The 18,903-nt window shown below is 46.3% G+C and overlaps 2 protein-coding genes across 7 annotated transcripts in view; one reads left to right on the top strand and one right to left on the bottom strand.

Annotated features, from left to right (window-relative positions):
• Positions 1 to 4,008, top strand: part of KAT6B (lysine acetyltransferase 6B) — a 193,560-nt gene extending 189,552 nt beyond the window's left edge. For 2 of the 5 annotated variants that reach the window (XM_055425384.2, XM_055425383.2), the window contains exon 18: positions 39 to 4,008. In XM_055425384.2, the coding sequence (XP_055281359.1) occupies positions 39 to 2,566 (2,528 nt within the window). In that variant the 3' untranslated portion in view covers positions 2,567 to 4,008. The remainder of the gene's footprint in view (positions 1 to 38) is intronic. The other 3 variants (XM_055425389.2, XM_088842031.1, XM_055425388.2) reach the window with 2 other exon arrangements.
• A 14-nt stretch (positions 4,009 to 4,022) lies between these two features.
• The window catches only part of DUSP29 (dual specificity phosphatase 29), a 43,901-nt gene continuing 29,020 nt past the window's right edge, over positions 4,023 to 18,903 (bottom strand). For both annotated transcript variants that reach the window (XM_055425390.2, XM_055425391.2), the window contains 2 exons: positions 18,526 to 18,746; positions 4,023 to 9,225 (listed from right to left, as the gene is read on the bottom strand). In XM_055425390.2, coding sequence (XP_055281365.2) covers positions 8,981 to 9,225; positions 18,526 to 18,746 — 466 coding nt within the window. In that variant the 3' untranslated portion in view covers positions 4,023 to 8,980. The remainder of the gene's footprint in view (positions 9,226 to 18,525; positions 18,747 to 18,903) is intronic.

An 18,903-nucleotide genomic window follows, 5' to 3' on the forward strand; every position in this document is an offset into this window, starting at 1 on the left:
TTTCCTTCCTCCCCCTTTCTGTCTGTCTCCTCGCTAAGACAATATGGATGATGGTGCAAATAACTTGAAAGAAGCCAGTAGAGACAATCCCGAACCTCTGAAGTGCAAACAATGGCCAAAAGGAACAAAGCGTGGTCTGTCTAAGTGGAGGCCAAACAAAGAGAGGAAGACTGGATTTAAACTGAACTTGTACACCCCGCCAGAAACACCCATGGAGCCTGATGACCAGGTAACAGTGGAAGAACAGAAGGAGGCTCCAGCAGACAAACTCGGCCCCGCTTCCACCAGGATTGCGGAGGGGGCCAGGGAAGCCACGGAACCCCTGCAGCCTCAGGACGAAAATGGAAGGGTGGAGCTGTGTGCACCTACAAGTCCAAACAAATCACCGGGTGGAAAACCTGAAGATGAGTTAATCAGACCTGAGGAGGAAGAGGAGGAGGAGGAGGAAGAAGAGGAAGAGGAAGAAGGAGGAAATGTAGAAAAAGATCCCAGTGGTGCCAAGAGTCAGGAAAAAGAGGAGGAGCCAGAAGTCTGCATGGACAAAGAAGACCCTGTGCGTTTGGATGATCCTGAAGAGGAGGAGGAAGAGGATGAAGAGCCATCTCACAACGAGGGGCATGATGCCGATGATGAGGACGACAGCCACATGGAGTCTGCTGAAGTGGAGAAGGAAGAGCACCCAAGAGAAGTCTTCAAAGAAGTACTGGAAAACCAGGAGGCTTTTTTAGACCTTAGTGTCCAGCCGAGTCATTCAAACCCAGAGGTCCTAATGGACTGTGGTGTTGACCTCCCAGCTTCGTGTAATAGTGAACCTAAGGAGCTTGCTGGAGCCACTGAAACTGCCCCTGAATCTGATGAGGAACCCCCAGGAGAGCAGGCACAGAAGCAGGACCAAAAGAACAGTGAAGAAGCAGATTCTGAGTTCAAAGAGGGAAACACAGCCACCTTGGAAATAGACTCTGAGACCGTCCAAGCGGTTCAGTCCTTGACCCAGGAGAACAGTGAACAGGACGACACCTTTCAGGATTGTGCCGAGACTCAAGAGGCCTGTAGAAGCCTACAGAACTACACCCATGCAGACCAAAGCCCACAGATCTCCGCCACTCTAGATGACTGCCAGCAGTCAGACCACAGCAGCCCAGTTTCATCCGTCCATTCCCACCCTGGCCAGTCAGTACGTTCTGTCAATAGCCCAAGCGTCCCTGCCCTGGAAAACAGCTATGCCCAAATCAGCCCAGATCAAAGTGCCATCTCAGTGCCGTCTCTGCAGAACATGGAAACCAGTCCAATGATGGATGTCCCGTCTGTTTCAGATCATTCTCAGCAAGTCGTGGACAGCGGGTTCAGTGACCTGGGCAGTATCGAGAGCACAACTGAGAACTACGAAAATCCAAGCAGCTATGATTCTACTATGGGTGGCAGCATTTGTGGAAATGGCTCTTCACAGAACAGCTGCTCCTACAGCAACCTCACCTCCAGCAATCTGACACAGAGCAGCTGTGCTGTCACCCAGCAGATGTCCAACATCAGCGGGAGCTGCAGCATGCTGCAGCAGACAAGCATCAGCTCCCCCCCGACCTGCAGCGTCAAGTCTCCTCAAGGCTGTGTGGTGGAGAGGCCCCCAAGCAGCAGCCAGCAGCTGGCACAGTGCAGCATGGCTGCTAACTTCACGCCGCCCATGCAGCTGGCCGAGATCCCCGAGACTGGCAATGCCAACCTTGGCTTATATGAACGGATGGGTCAGAGTGATTTTGGGGCTGGGCATTACCCACAGCCGTCAGCCACCTTCAGCCTTGCCAAACTACAGCAGTTAACTAATACACTTATTGATCATTCATTGCCTTACAGCCATTCCGCTGCTGTAACTTCCTATGCAAACAGTGCCTCTTTGTCCACACCATTAAGTAACACAGGGCTTGTTCAGCTTTCTCAGTCTCCACACTCCGTCCCTGGGGGACCCCAAGCACAAGCTACCATGACCCCACCCCCCAACCTGACTCCTCCTCCAATGAATCTGCCCCCACCTCTGTTGCAACGGAACATGGCTGCATCAAATATTGGCATCTCCCACAGCCAAAGACTGCAAACCCAGATTGCCAGCAAGGGCCACGTCTCCATGAGAACCAAATCGGCATCTCTGTCACCAGCCGCTGCCACCCATCAGTCGCAAATCTATGGGCGCTCCCAGACTGTAGCCATGCAGGGTCCTGCACGGACTTTAACGATGCAGAGGGGCATGAACATGAGTGTGAACCTGATGCCATCCCCAGCCTACAATGTCAACTCTGTGAACATGAACATGAACACTCTCAATGCCATGAACGGGTACAGCATGTCCCAGCCGATGATGAATAGTGGCTACCACAGCAATCATGGCTACATGAATCAGACGCCCCAGTACCCTATGCAGATGCAGATGGGCATGATGGGGACCCAGCCATATGCCCAGCAGCCAATGCAGACCCCGCCCCACAGTAACATGATGTACACGGCCACCGGACACCATGGCTACATGAACACAGGCATGTCCAAACAGTCTCTCAATGGGTCCTACATGAGACGATAGGCAACATGGGCAGTCACAAAACCCCTGGGCATCTCTCTCGGATTGATCTGCACAAATACCTTCTAAGAGTACGATTTCAAAACCAGCAATTGGTGTGAATGCAAAAACATTTGTTGGCACCATTTATTATTAAAAAAAAAAAAAAAAAGCTGTATGCAGCAGAAAGCCTTATAAAGTTGTTTTTCTTTTTATCTTTTTTTTTTCCTTTTTTGGTAACTTTGTTTCTGTTATTTTTATATGAAATTCTCTGCAAAGGAAGGCCTCTCTTTGGACTACATATGGAGGCAGTCACTCGCTGTGACTGCTTCCATTAAACAATGTGGATATCAAGCCCAGCCCCACCCCAAATTATCTGTTTTAATACTGAACCTAGAGCTTTTTTTTTCTTCCCTGTCCAACTCCATGTAAATGCCTTTACCATTTTCAGTTATTGTACATTTTGTTTGAGGTGACACTTCAGCATGCCGCTAATGTCTTTGTTAGTGACAGTGCATTTTGTAGTACTGTACAAGTGTTGTGCTAACAGTAAGCCATTTCTTAAGTTTTTTGCCTTGATTAGGGTGCCCTAATTTGAGGGTTTAAAAAAAAACTATATTTTTGTTAATTATAAAACTGTAAAGAGCTATAAAAGCTATTTCCATTTGGTTAGTCAAAAGGGTTTTATTGCTAAATGTTTGGTGTAAAGTTGAGACCCTTTTCCATTTTGGTGACAGATTTCTTTGGGGAAAAAAAGGCAGCTTTCTGTTTTATAAATGCAGACTTCTGTTTATTGAATGAAGCATATCTCAGTGTTTATCTGTCAGGTTTTGAAACATTTCATATATGTCCAAATACTTGGCAGGATTTAAAAAAATAGTGAATTTGGTGTAAAGTTGCTATTTTATGGAAATGCCTCTAACTTTACATTTTCATTCCATCTGTAGATTTTTCTATCTTTATAAAATATTGGAGTTATTTTTTAAGGAAAAATAGAGAAGTAGCTTGTGAATAGCTCAAACTAAGCTTACAAATCGCATGTAAAAAAAGCAAAAAAAAGTTATTTGTGTCTGTTTATATTGCTTCCTTTTTTGTAGCCTTTGTACCTGTACAGGGTGACTGTAAGGGCCAAGCAGGAGAGGCGTAATCCTTGTATAAAATAGGAGCCAGCGACACTCTTGTATTTATCTGTTCTTTTTAGTCAGTCACTTCAAAAAAACAAACAAAAAAAAACACAAAAAAAGCTGTACATTTTAACATAAAATAAATTATGATGAGCCATTTTTAGCCTCTTGTGTCCTGTCATATTATGATTGATAGAGAATGACCAATTGAACTGTATATCATGTGTCACATCTCAGATCACATTCACATTTTGGGAAAATAAATTATTTAGTGTAAATCGGAGTTAAGAGATTTTCTGATTTGTTTTGACTTTGTGGGAGGGGTTGGCAATAAATAAGAGTAATATCTAATAAAACCATCACATATACCAAATACCTATTTAATAAATTAATTTATAATGGATTTTAATGCTTTTCATGAAAGTTTATTTTATGCTAGTGCATACCTTCTGTATGCCAATCATTGTCTTTAAAATAAAGTGTATTTGTTTTTTTCTTTTTGACTTTGATCTTCATTTGCAAAGGGATCCTGCCCAAGTGATTCAGCTGCCTCGTTTGTACAGTCTGTATAAAATCCCCTCAAGGGCCTAGTCCATTGGTAGCAAACTTCATTTTTATAAACAGTAATACCAAAAAAAAAAAGCATCCAATTTGGACTTGAATGTTTGAAATATCATTTTCTTGAATAAGCATGCAAGTTTAGCTCTGTCATGAATGAGTGATTGGATGTTATTTTTAGAGTCTAAAGTTTAGAGGGGGGAAAGTCATTGTTCACAAACATCATGGCATTCAGAGAAAGCCCTGTCTGACTGTTAAAACATTTGATTATTAAGTGACAAGCCTACAAACGAATGGTTGACTCGGCACCCGTGTGGAAAGGAGGACGGTGCACACAGCCCGGGGTCACAGGTCCCGATGGAGGGCTTTGCCTCGTGCACTCACTCACCCTTATTATTTTTCTCCCACAGTTATGAAGCAGTTTGGGCTTAGTGTCAAGATTTTATCTTTTGGTTCCTCCTCCCCAAAACTCTGTAGTAAGTGGGGGAACATCTGTAGCAGCTGGAGGGAGGGCTTCCGAGAAGACACTTCTACAAAGGCTGTTGTCACCAAGGGGAGAAGAGAACGTCTAAGGTGCTTTTCTGGTAGGAAAGGAAACTTCTCCTTTAGAGCAGGAAGTGATGGCGTGCTGTTGTTGGAATCAGCTGCTGGCATCGGTTCTAGAGCTGCCGAGGATCTTAGCAAGCCGGTGGATCCACACCTCAGGCAAGAGTCTGCCCCTAGGAGGGGTAGGGGGCTTGCGGGTATTTGCCAGCCAGCTGATGGGGAACTATGCAGAACCTTCCACAGGCCCCACCTGGAAACCTCACATTTAGTCTCTTCTCTTGTGTTAAATAAGGTTCTTTGGGGACTGAAATTGCCCTCTGTTCCATGTATTTCAATGGCTTGTAACCGCACCCTATGGTTTGTGTGGCGCCTGGGCTTACCACACTCCGCCTGCCTCACAGTCCTCCAGGGAGCTTAAGGACAAGTCCCAGTCACTGCCTCAGACCTGCCACACCAGAATTTAAGAACGGTACTGGGGACTCCTGGTGTCCTCCAGGCTCCCCAGGGACTGCAGCATAGCCAGGAGTGGGAGCCCCTCTGCGGGCCCCAAGTCCTAACATTCATCACAGATGGAAAGGTTGGTGGGAGAGAAGCTGCTGATCTGAGCCTCCTCTGCGCTTGCCTACTCTCAGAGAAATCAGCTCAGCCTTTAATGTGGCACCAGGGAGCCCAGAAAACAGGAACTTGGATTCATCAGGAGAAACAGAGTCACTATTAGGTTGAGACCCATCAACAGGCCACAGCTTCTAAACCCAGTAATGTGTTCTTTCATTTATAAGAATTTTTTAACAAGTGATTGTCAGTTGCCAGCCTGGCCTTTTTACTGGCACAGGTGGTGCCTACCCAGGTGTGAAGGCATTGGCTTTCCTTGCCAACATTCCATTTTAGAAAAAATGACTCACCATATCACAAGAAAAAAATAAGTCACAAATATCCACCCTTTGCAGGAAGTGGGGCAGTTTCTCCAATTTACGCAGGAAGGGACTGAGGTTCAAACAAGCTTTAATTGTCCAAACACACTGAACTGAAATCTGTGAGCAGAAACAAATTTGATTCTCTCCAAATCAGTCTGTTTTTTCTAGAACACTTTACTCTGAGAGAAGGCCATAATTCGTCAGCTCTCTGATTTACAGTCTTAGCTAACTAATACATACTGCTTTTAAAACTGTTCGGTGCTATACAAATATAGGTTACTTTGTTGTTACAAGCAATACTAGCTTACAGTACAAGTCGTTACATTATGAAGCAGGAGCTTCACTTTCTTTGCATCCGCGCTCCTGGTCTTCCTTCTCCCTTCTCCATCTTCCCTATTCTCCCTCCTGCAACACCCAAGCATTCAGGCACTAGGCTTCCTCTGTTTTCTCTCATTATCTCACCCAGTACAATGACTTCAAACACCACCTCTATGCAGACAGCACCCAGGATTGTACTGCCAACAGTGGCTCTTCCTCTGAGCTCTCTCTAGATTGAAGGTGAAATCGTGGGTCATCTTTTGTGTGTCTTAGACATGATGTAACTGGTGACCTCTAGCCCCTCCTTCCCCCGTTTCTGCCCTAGTCAACCCCATCTCAGTATTAAGGCACCACCAGGAAACCGAATCACTGCCTTCTAGTCCTGTTCCTCAAAGCAGGCTTTGTCTGTTCTCCAGGATAATTCTAAAATAATCTTGAATGCTGGTCACCTGGTGCTATCTTAGTCCAGACCATCTTCTTCTTTCCTGTCAACAGTTCAACACCCTCTTACTGGTTGCCTCACCTCCCTACAATTGATTCTCTATATTTCAACCAGGGTGATTTTTGTCTTTCCAGAGTGATCTTCTTAAAACATAGATCAAACCATTCCCCTGCTTAAAACTTATTGTGGTTATTCTCTGCACTTGGAATAAAATCCAGTGTCTCTACCCTTCTGTATCCATCTCCTATCTCACCCACAAGCTCCAGCTTCACTGACGGGCAGTTACTGAAACACTACCACTGGGTAGAAACACACTTCTTTGCCACCTTGCTGCCACTTCACGTGTGCTGTTCCTCAGCCTAGAATGTTCCCTCCCCATTTGGAAGGTGCTCTCCTTGAAGTCTCATCTCACCCCATCCTCTCAGGTCTAAAGTGGGTTTTCCCCTGCCTCATCTCCACTGCTTCTCTCCCTCAGTACCTGCTTCCCTCATCCCACGTCATTACAACAGACATTTCTGCATTGGCCTCCTAACCCAACTTTTAGCATGTGGTAGGTTCTCAAATACTTGTTGACCAAATGAATATATCATTTCTGAAGAATTTAAATGCTTTTGCAAAAACTTCTGTTCTTCCTTTCTTCTACCCCTGGCTCCTATCTTAAAGAGGCCAGGCTTTAACTTCAAAGTGATCTGCTTTCCTCGACAGGACTCAGCCCCACAAAGGTGGGAACGTGTGGGAAGGTGGAGAGAAAACACCACAAGAACCCTCTGAGGGACACCAGCAGCTAATGGACCTATCCTTCCCACATATGGATTCATAAATACTTCATTATGATGTATAAAAGTAACATCTCATTAAAATGGAACTATTTCTTTCTGGACCAGAAATGATCAGACCAAGGAGATAAGAACTGAACGTAGAAGAGCTATTGCGATCCTGTAATGGGAAAGTTTAAGTAGGGACCACTAGAATCCCTTTTGGTCCACATCTCTTTTCCAAGAGCCTGTGTATAGGGCTCCTCTCACCCAAATCTGAGTCATTATGAGGATCCATTATGAGCCAAGGTGACCCCAGAGCAGATCATGAGCAATCCCAGGGAGCCCTACGAGGGCTCACAAAAGCAGGGCAGTTCCCTTAAAATCAGGGTGACCCTCAGGTGGCTTTACAAAGCTGCCAAGCTCCTAGTAGTTTGTAGTAGTTTAGTCTCTAAGTCGTGTCCGACTCTTGCGACCCCATGGACTGTAGCCCAGCAGGCTTCTCTGTCCATGGGACTCTCCAGACAAGAATACTGGAGTGGATTGCCATTTCCTTCTCCAAGTGGGTTCATTTTCCTGTTTTCCCTGTGGGCCATTATCATTTCAGATTTTCTGTTCTTTGACTACTGGCATCAGCGTCTTTCTCTGGGTTCTGTCTGGTTTCCAGTTTCTAGTTCTAGAAAACATATCCCCCGGCTTTGTTCCTGCTGCTGCTTTCTCCTCAAGAATGAGAATTACGCGATCGTGGCGGCTGGATCCGTTGGGCATGGGGGTGGGGAGCAGGCTCACAAGGCTGCCTGGTTCGCGCATTCCAGGGCAAACACAATTGTAATTACTTTATACTGGGACTGAAAACAAGCTCGTGTTGCTTGGACTAGAATCAAAATGAAAGATTTCCAGTCCCCCAAAGTCTCTTCTCAAAATTATTGGCTTCCCTGGTGGCTCAGTCAGTAAAGAATCTGCCTGCAGTGCAGGAGATCCAGGTTCGATCCCTGGGTCGGGAAGATCCCCTGGAGAAGAGAATGGCAACCCACTCCAGTATTCTTGCCTGGAGAATTCCATGGACAGGGGAGCCTGGCGGGTCCATGGGGTCACAAAGAGTCCGACACGACTGACTAACTTCCTGAACCGCCCTGGCTCCCTGAGGAAGGCGGGGGAAGCCAAAGAGGGCTCCTCTGTGCAGATAAATTGCCCCTCCCAGATAAATTGCTGTCTACAGCTTGCAGAGAGAAGCATCTCTGGATGGTGACCTGAGCCTGTGGAGTCTATCGAAAAGAAGACGCAGCAGCCGCCATTAAGGAAATCCCTGTCGCCCTCACCTCCCCACCCCAGGAGCAGACCGTTTAACACAGCTCTCCCAGGCACTTTTTCTGTGGTTAGAAAATAAAGTTATATTTTAAAATTATATTTTTAAGAATGTAACTTTCAGACAAAGCCAAATGTTTAATCACAGCACAATGTCAACAGATTTTTAAGTCCTTTTCTCTGCTTCCATCTTACAAAAACGGATACCAAGAACGGCGCCTGCGCGCTCACCTGTAACCAGTGGTGCTGGGAAGCCGGTCCGCGCCGTTTCGCAGTGAAGCCAAGCGCCGGGCTCGTCCCGATGCCCACTGTGAGTGCCCCCCTGTTCACCAGCCCCCGGGGAGTTTGAGATTGTTTGGAAGGAGTCAAGCTTTGGTTTCATGTCCCTTCTCTGCGACAAAGGAAGTCACGGGGCAGAGCTGTTTCCAGCCTTCCCTCTCCGTTCCCAAACGGCCAGCTCGCCCCGCGAGGGGGCCCTACGGCTCCTGCTCACAGCTCCTCTCTGCGCCCTCACCCTGCTGGGCCTGTCGCCTCTGCTGCACCAGCTGCCTGTCCAGGTCCCGGAGCTGCTTCAGAAAGCCCCGGTTGGGTAGGACACAGCGGTTCTTGGCCACTTGTTGGATGGCGTCCACCAGGGTCATGTTCCTGTGGATCATCAGGTAGGCCAGGACCAGAGTCGCCGACCGGCTGCGGCCCATGACGCAGTGAACCAGGATCTTATCTGAAATGGAGAGGGGAGAAGAAAGACCCACATTGGAGAGGCAGGGTGGCCTGGAGGTTGGAGCATACGTGTGGGGCTCAGGTGGAACCCGCTCAAATCCTGATCCCTCTTCCATATTGTAGGACCCTGGGCAACTTACTGAGTGTCTGGGAGCCCCAGCTTCCCCCTTTGTACAGTGGGAATACCATCAGTATCTTCGTTAGTGTCCTTGTAAAGGCATTTTCCTTAAAGCACTTGGTACACGGCTTGGCCCACAGATGTTATCACTGTCTGGGTGAGGAGGAGGAGGGGTTGAAGTTGATGCTTCCTACCTGCCAAAGCACCTCCAAGTGAAAGCTCCATCAGCGTGCGGGAGTAAAAATTTTATGATTTTTTTTTTTTTAGTGCTCACTTGTAATTTCTTCATGTTTATAATATATTCACATTATTTATTTTCTTAGTGCTTATTTTGAATAGGACAGCCAGTGGAGTTCAGATTTCAAAATGTATAATATGGTGCCCATTGAAAAGTCTCCCTCCCACCCAGCTCCTCAGTTCCCCAGTGACAAGTATTACCAATTCTTCTTATGGAGAAGTATCTGTGCATATACATAGCAAAAACATACTTTTTTCTCTTCTTTCCTTGCCCAGAAGGTAGCAAGTTTTACACACTTTTTTGTACCTCGCTTCTTCCATTTAACAGTGTGTCTTGGAGATCTTTGTATATCAGCCTCTGAAGAGTTCTCTGTTATTTTTTCTTGTGGCTGCACAGAGTTCCTCTGTACGGATGAACCATAATCCACTTTAAGCAGATGCACTCCATCCCTTCCATGACTGCAGGCGGATTGTGGAGAAATGCAGGCTTTCTGCACCATTTGCAGTCCTGATGCATTTAACCTCAGTAAGGAGGAAGTTACTGTCCTAAGAGATAGAGGGCATGGTCTGCTTGCCATGGTGTCTGTGAGCATCCACATGACCCAGTCTGCCTACAGAACCCTAGCCTATTCTCCTGCAGGCCTGGGTTCCAGAGTCAGTTCTGCTCCTAACTACCTGGGTTTGGGGTTAGCCACTCAGCCTATGGAGCCTCAACTTCCTCAACTGTCAAAAGAGGCAGCAACCTCAAGTCAGCTGTGAGCAAAATCAGGTCAGTAAAATTCACAAGATAAGATTTTTCAAAAATAATTTTACTGTGTCATGTAGTACCACAGGATGACTATTCTTATAATCTAGATGATGAAATCGTCATCTAGACCAGTGGTTCTTTAAGACCCTGGGGGTTCCCAGGATACTCTGAGGCGATCTATAGAGTTAACATTATTTTCAAAATAGTACTATAGTGATATTCGCCTCGTTCGCTGTTTTGAAATTTGCACTGATGGTACAAAGGCAAGGAGGTAGAATTGCTGGTTGCCTTAGTGTGAATCACAGCAGAGGCATCGAACTAGACTAGTAATTGTTGCGTTCACCACCAGGCACTCTTGGGGGAAAAACAAGCCAACTTCCCTTAAGAATATCCTTGATGAAGCAGTAAAAACTAATTTTATCAAATTTCAGCCCTTGGTTATACTTCTTAATATTCTGTGTGATGAAATGGGATATACATATAAAGCACTTAGGCTGCAAACCAAAGTACAGTTGTTATCGCAAGGAAAAGCTTATGAGAGATTGAGTTGCAAGCTGAATTTTGCTAATTCAGCTTATGGTGTTTCATGAAATACTGTTTTTACTTAAAAGAGTGAATGACAGAAAAACTATGGTAATTCAAACTTGGGTGTTTGGCAGACTTTTTATCAGAAGTGAACGAAGTGAGCCTGTCACATCAAAGAAAACAATTGACAGTATCTGTTGCCAGTAATAAAAAGCAAGCTTTCAAGCAAAAATTAGAATTTTTGGAAAACTTGTATCTACCACTGTGAGATTGACAGTTTCACAATACTCTCAAGATTTTTCTGTTAAGATCAGCAGTGATATTAACAAATGTGACTTTTGACAATGTACAATGAAAAATGTCAACATTTCGAAGATCTGCCTAACTCAGTGAATGAGATTTTCTATGGGACCAATATGAGATATTACAAAATCATGATGGGTAAAAAATCCATTCAAAGTTCAAGACAGACCAATAGATTTTCATGTAACAGAGTATGACATTTATAGGTATGGTTTCAAATCCCACATCACAACTCGCCTTTAAGAAGCTGTCATTTGTCAAGTTTTGGTGTAATATCAAAGAAGAATATACAGTTTCCTGAAAAGGCTATTAAGGTATCCCTTCTTTCTCCAACTACATATCTGAGTTGAGGCTGGGTTTTCTTCATATACTTCCATCAAGACACTGTATTACAACAGATTGTGTGCAGAAGCAGATATAAGAACCCACTTGGATTCTCTTAAGTCTAACATCAAAAAGATTTGCAAAAATGTAAAATGCCACGATTCTAACTTTATTTTGGAAAATGTAATTTTTTCATAAAAACATTGTTACATGCAGTTGGTTTACTTTATTATTTTTTAATGAATATTTTTAAATTTTTCAGTTTTTATTTCTAATAAAGATTGATATATCTAACCTACATAAATGATAGCTCTTTGAGGCCTTCAGTAATTTTTAGGAGTGTGGAAGAGATCTGAGACTGTAAAATTTGAAAACTGGACATCTAGAAGAATTTCCACTAGCAAAAAGCTCCCTTTGGTGACCATCAATGGCAACAGCTGGGCCTGATGAGAAGCCACCATGAGAAGCAGCTTTCCATCCTTCAGGCCTCCATTTGGCAGTGCTCTAGAATAGAGCTCACAGAGCGCATCAACATGCTTTATCTCATTCCATCCTTAGTACAACCTTCCAGGTTTCATTATTCTCATCCCTGCTTTACAGATGGGGAAACAGCCTCAGGGAGGCAAAATGACTGCCAGAGGTCACCCAGAAAGATGGTGCCACCACTGGAAATAGTTCAAAGCAATTTGTTCTTGAGACCCTACTGTGTGGTGGCTCCTTGCTACTGTGCCCTGGCGACAGAGAAAGTAATGAGATGAGCATCTCTGACTGTCCCCAGCACTGCCACTACTACCATTCCAGTGCAGTGGTGGCCCTCTCCTACCGTTCTAGGATCTGTCTGCTGGGGCCAAGCTTAAGCTGTGTGACCCCAAAGCTGTTCCCACGTCTCAGGCCCCAGGCCTGGAAGGATGACCAAGGAGAAAGATGTTCATGGATGTCACTGGGTTTGTGGAGCACTGTCAGGAGATACGGAGAGCTTGGCAAAGAACTCTTATGCACGGACGTGGCTCTGTGTCCCTCTCAGCCTCATCCCTCGCCTCATGGGACTAAGCCCAAGATAGAGTTGACAGTGGCGACAGCAGCGTAAGACAAGCAAAAGGGGTGACCTCTAGGCACCGAGATCCTCTCTCGCCACCTACCCGGGCTGGACAGGCCTGCATACCCTGCCCCACCATAAGGACCCCACTGGTGACCTACACACAGACACACACATACACACGCTGGAGAGGCCTGCATACCCTGCCCCAACACAAGGATCCCACTGGTGGCCTACACACACACACACAAGTGCTGATTCGGAATGTGCCTCATAAAGAACTTAATTTTATCGTGATTCATTTCCAATAGTCTGCACAAGTTAACCAGGCAGGCCTCCAACCCCGGTAGCTGAGCTGCAAGTGTGGCCGCTGTTTCCTTGTGCACCTCAGTTAGAAAGACCAGAGGGCCAGAGCAGGGCTGGCTTCTTCAGCGCTGGGTGGGGTTTGGAGCGGCTGGCCCAGCTCAGGGGCATGACTGTGCTCCTGGAGTGGAACGGCAACCTCTGGCATTCTAATCCCCACGGACTGTTCCAGAGGCTGCCTGGCCCCTTGCCAGCTCTGCTGATAACTAAAGCGTTTCTTCCTCTCCTGGCAAAAAGGGTAATTCTTTCTGTCATGACTGAAGACTTGAAACAGACGAAAGCTGTAGCTCATTAAGTCTTTAGGGAGCCTGAGGTCTGTTAAGTGGGAGGAGGGGAAGGGGAGCAGCAGCTCCGCTCCAGCAGAAGCCCCTTCCCGCTGAACTTTGGTTTTACGACAGTGGCGTTAATGCCGGGTCAGCTGAATTTTGCTTTTACGACGGCAGTGCTAGTGCCGTCAGCCTCTGAGCTTGGTGGGTCTCCTCGGGTAGAGGAGCTGTCCCCAGTGTCTTAGGGTACTGCTCCCTCTGTTCTGTATCTCTTGCTAAGCAACACCCTTGTGGGCCCAGTGTTGGATGGTGAGAACCTGCTCTCGGGAGAGTTGGAGAGACAAGGGGAGGAGGGCTGCCTTTGGCCTTCTCACAGCATGGCCGGCACCAGAGAAAGCCGGCGGCTCTCTGTGAGGTAGATGCCAGCTAGGGTTAGGACCCTGAGGGAAGGGATCATTGTCAGGGTTGGCATTTTCTAGATCGGTGATTTTCAAACTCTTCTGTGTTACATCCCGTTGCCCCCCGCCCCCCGGCATAAAATTCACAGCTAACAGGTACGTGGGCTCAGCCCACCCTGTATCTTCCAAGCACTTTGTGCATTTTAGTCAGTCCTCACAACAACCTGATGAGGTAGATAAAATCAGGGCCCCTGTTTTACAAAGGAGGCAGCTGAAGTACACAGAAGTGCTGTGTCTTAGTCACACAGCAAAGAAGTGGCAGGACCTGATTTAAGCCCAGGCCACTGCCACTAGAGCCCCTAAAGGCTATAAAGGGGCCTCACAGGTATGTGTATATCAGACAAGAGTTTTACAAAATAATTAGCACTTCTGTCACATGCCAGGCATGCTGATTTTTCTTTTCTTTCCTAATCTTTTGAAATTTTCAAGAAATTCTAGTCACAGCCTCTAAATTGATTTCTCAGTCCACTGATAGGCCACAATTTATGTTTGAGAAATGATTTAAATTAAGCATTCCTCCTTTGACCTTTTACCAAAAAGGTGAATTCCCACAGTTTTATGAGGAAAAGTCAAATCCAGAATCTCTTGTTGTTCAGTCACCTAGTCATGTCTGACTCACTGTAACCCTATGGATTGCAGCATGCCAGGCCTCCCTGTCCCTTAACATCTCCCAGAGTTTGCCCAAGTTCATATTCATTGCATTGTTGATGCCATTCAGCCGTCTCATCTCTACTGTTTACCTAGTGGCGCGTTTTCACTGGTGACCAGAGGGTAGGCCTTGGTCACTCAAATCAGTCATACAGGCCAAGCCTGTTAATCACCAACTCATCCCATCCCATACCCTTGGTTTGAGGGGTATGCCCTGTGTCTCCCACTCACTACCTTGGAACCTGCAAAGGCAGAGTTCCTTCTCTTCCCAAAATGGTCTGCACCTGTGGAAGTCCTCAGAAAAAGGATGTGTGGGTGTTTTAGAACTGCCAGGCAGCAGGCCTGTTCTTGCTGCAGTGGGTTATAGAACACCCTGAAAATCTTGGTCTGGTTAAAGCCAGAAGCACCAGAGAATCAGCCTCCTGTTTAAATGCAGACTTCATTTATTTATTCATACCTTCCTTATCCTAAATAGATTTTAAGATGGCTTCAAAAGCAGCCTATGGACTGTTTGTTTAAGAAAAAGAAAGGACAGTGGTGACACTAAAATCTGATATTTAGAACCTCATGGTATCTGCCCTAGGATTTCTCAGAAGATTTCATTAAATTAAAACCACAGTAACTTAGCTCTGAGGATGCCATGCCAAGAGCAGAGAAGACAGTCCAGATGGGGCTCCAGTGGCAGTATTTTGTCCATACTTCTTTTTCTGATGAAGCGTGATAATTCAGTTGTTTTAGATCCTACAACCAGCTGGAATGTCTCACCTTTCATGATATTTGGTGACCCCTTATACTGCAGAGTCACCAGATGCTCAAAATAGGGACAAAGGACTCTTCCGTGAGGCCTGAGTGACAGAAGGGATGTTCGTTGGCCTCTGATTAACTCTGTGACCCTCACCATGTCATATGACTTCTCTGGGTCTCTGTTTCCCTAGCTCTCAGGGCAGGACACTGGACTCGATTATCTCCCAAGATTTTTCAGGAGTGACTGATGTTGCTTGGTGAGTTATTTCAGAACAGTCAGATCAAGGTAGGGTAGACATGGGGTGGGCCCCCTGGGACTGACTACAGACCCTAAGTACAGCTCTGCAGCACCGTGAGGGATGCTTTTCTGCTTTTCGAAAAGAGACTGTAAGGGGCAGTGTGGGAAACTATGCACTAAGCTGAAACTAGCCAAGGAAGAACAGGAAAGACAGAGAGGAAAAAGACACGTCTTTGCCTTTTGGCCAGACTGTCCATCAACACCTCTTACAGCAAGAATATAATAAGAAGCATACGAGTGCATCTGGCTCTCAAATGCTACAGGAGCATCCTGTGGTTTTTCCAGCATGTGACAAGACCCTTCCAGGCTCCGTGTGCCATACAGGCTGAGCACATACTGTCCCCACAAATGGAGTCTCTGATGATGCTAACTAGCATTTTATTTTGTTACTCTGACTATTCAGGGCACGGGTTACAAACTGACAGCCATTGGGTTTCTTTTGTTTGGTCTTTGCAGCATTTTAATAAATTTTCAACTTGTTGCCAACACTTAAAATTTGAGCAATTTTATGTTAAAATCCAGGTTGGAAAATTTCCCTGTAAAGTCAGATCTACCACATCAGCACTGATTCTCACAAGATGATCGCTGGCTGGGACCGAGTAGCAGTTGTCCCCTGTGGAGGGAATACGGGGCTCTTGGCTTAACCATAAGAACCCCCTCCCCGCACCCTGTGGCCTCCCACACAGCCAGTGTCATTCATTTATGGCATCTGCGTGGGTCCTGAAGGGTTGGTGTTTGAGCCCTCAGCTTGAGGAAGTCTTTAGATATGCAGATACAAAGGACACAGAGAAAGGAATCAGTCCTCCCACCTGGTAACAGGGTCCTTTCCAGTCCTGCTCCCCACCCCCAGCCAACTGGTCTAGGCCCACACTCCCTGCATGTCGTCTGACCTGTGGATATGCTTTTCTCTCCTGATGCTTTTTTGGCTAGCATGTTGCTTTTGGCCGTACCGTCTACCTGTCACAGTCCACAGCAATGCTCTGAGATCTGCCCAGGCATAAGCATATGACCCCACAGCCCATTCTTTCCTAATTCAGCAGTGAGTGGGGGCAGACTCTAAAATGGCATGTCAGGAACTGGGTAAGCTGTCCTATGCGTGTATCATGCCACTGAAGTTCAAAGTTGGAATGTCTTTTTTCCTTTTTTTTTTTTTTTTTTACCCCTTTGGGGATTGGAAACTTTATTATGATGATATGCACGTGCTGGTGTGGTTATGTGCTTCGTGGTGCGCGACCTTTCTTTATCAAACACATCTGAGAGCCTGCTGTGTGCCAGGTTCTAGGCTAAGTGCTTTTTGTGGGTTACTGCTGATCCTCATTATAACCTTTCAAGGTAAATATTTTCATCACTGGATGGAGAATCCAAGGCTTAGAAATCACATTGTTAGTAAGTTGTGCAGCATGAATTTGAAAGCAGCTCTGTCTTCTCTGAAGCCAGGCCCCTTCCATTAAGGGGATGGTTGAACATATAGTAACGGCAAGTTGAGCACATTAAACAGAATCGGAAGGATCGGGTGGTTGAATCTTTTCGTTTTTTAATGTCAAATATGTTTTCAGTTAACTTCAAATACTGCAAGGCGAATTTCACCTTATGGTGATGAGTCAGAGTCCAGTTTTTTTTTGATCCTGCTTGGAAACCCAGAATGTGCCTAACACAGAAAGATAGTCCATAAATAGACTCATAAAAAGGATGACTTTGAAATGAGGCATCCCCTAAGACAAGCACTGCAGCTCCATGTTTTGTTTTGTTTTTTCCCCTTCACTCTGACATGCTTTCCAAACCAAAATAAAAAGGTCTGAGACTCTCCAGCAGATGTGGCCTAGGCCCAGCTGCAAGTTGCAGTTTCTGCAGCAGGCTAGTTGGTCAGTCAGTGAGCCTCTTAATTCCAACTACTTGTGGCCAGAAAGACTTAGTAACTGTATATCCTGAATTATGTGATGTCCTCATAATTCAGTGTGTGACACATGCGGCTGAAGTCAGAGCACAGATCAAGGACTTGAAGCCCCTCTGACCTCTATGGAATGCCACTGAAATGCAGCCTGCAGTCATCATGGAATATTATCTCACCCGGATGCATACCTACACTGTGCCCTTCTCTCGAAAATAGCCTTGCAGCCTTTACGTGGATTAGGGCAGCTAAAACTGCATTTGGAGCACAAGGACTAGCACTGTGATTTTTAAAGATGGTTATTAACATTGAAAAACTTGGACATTATGAACGCAAAACTCAGATTCTCATAGTTTGGCACTTACAAAGAATAAGTTGTCAGCTTTCTTTTTATTTTTTTTTTCTTGCAAGCCTCATCCTTTAGTTTTAAAAGTTGAAATATAGTTGATTTACAATGTTGCGTTAATTTCTGCTGTGCAGCAAAGTGATTCGGTTATACATGTATATATAGTCTTTTTAAATATTCTTTTTAGGATATTGAATATAGTTCTTTGTGCTATACAGTAGGTCCTGGTTGTTTATCCATTCTTTATATAAAAGCTTACTTTTGCTAATCCCGAATTCCCACTCCATCCCTGGGCCCCCGCCACCACCACCGCCCCACCCCACCCCCGCCCCGCAACCATCAGTCTGTTCTCTATGTCCAAGAGTCTGTTTTGTAGATAGGTTCATTTCTGTCATATTTTAGATTCCACATGTAAGTGATATATGGTATTTGTCTTTCTGAGGTTGTCAGCTTTCCACGGGAGAGTTCACTAGACTGAATATGACTGGGGTGGGAGGATGGAAGAGGCGGGTATGAGCTAGGTTGGAGAGCAGGAGAATTTGAAGTCTCTAGATTTCCACTCAGATTAGCTCCCTACCCTAAGGTTTTTCTAGCATCGAGGCCCTTGGCTATTAGTCTGGTTTGGACCCAGGCACAGTTAGCATCTTGGCAGCACCCCAGCTTTGAGGGCTCCCCACCACCCCTGGCGTTCAAAGGATGGCTGCTGTGCCTTAGGGAAGAGAGACTCAGGCCTAAGACCTCTCCTCTGAGCCCTCCCGACTTCCTATTAGTGGCAACCGAGGTCGAACCCCAGCAACAACAGCACCGCTCAATGAGGCTGAGAGACTCCAGAGGATCCAACATTTCCAGCTACCCTGGCAGGGCAGAATTTGAGAAGGGAGCTTACTTTAAGCCTCTTCCCACCAGGTTGAGAGGCGGGGCCGTGGGCTGGGGGCGGGGCCTCGAGGCGGGCGGGGGCGGGGGCGGGGGCGGGGCCGCGGGCGGGCGAAGGTCTCTTACTGTGATCACAGCGGAGGGCAGAGTCAATGAAAGCGGCCGCTGGGTAGAAGAAGACGCTGAGGTCGAAGGTGGGCACGTCATCAGCTTCGACACCATGGTACTCGATGGCCATGTCGCGGTAGTAGTCGGGCCCCGTGTCCACGTTCCAGCGGCCGTGGGCAGCGTTCAGCACGTGGGTGAAGCCTGCCTTCTGCAGCCCATAGCGGTCCAGCGCGGTTGCCCTGGGTGCGAGAGAGAGGCTTGTAGTAGAGCCCTGGCCAGCATCTGGGGAAAACTCGAGCTCAGTCCACGGGTTTTTGCCATGGATTCTAGCTTCTAAATAGGCCTAGCCACTGAAATGAAGAACTTCCCTTGTGCAAGCCCTGCTCCTCCTGACCG

This window comes from Moschus berezovskii, chromosome 12 (genome assembly GCF_049115385.1).
Source record: "Moschus berezovskii isolate FMDL1 chromosome 12, NW_MosBer_1.0, whole genome shotgun sequence".
NCBI lineage: Eukaryota > Metazoa > Chordata > Mammalia > Artiodactyla > Moschidae > Moschus > Moschus berezovskii.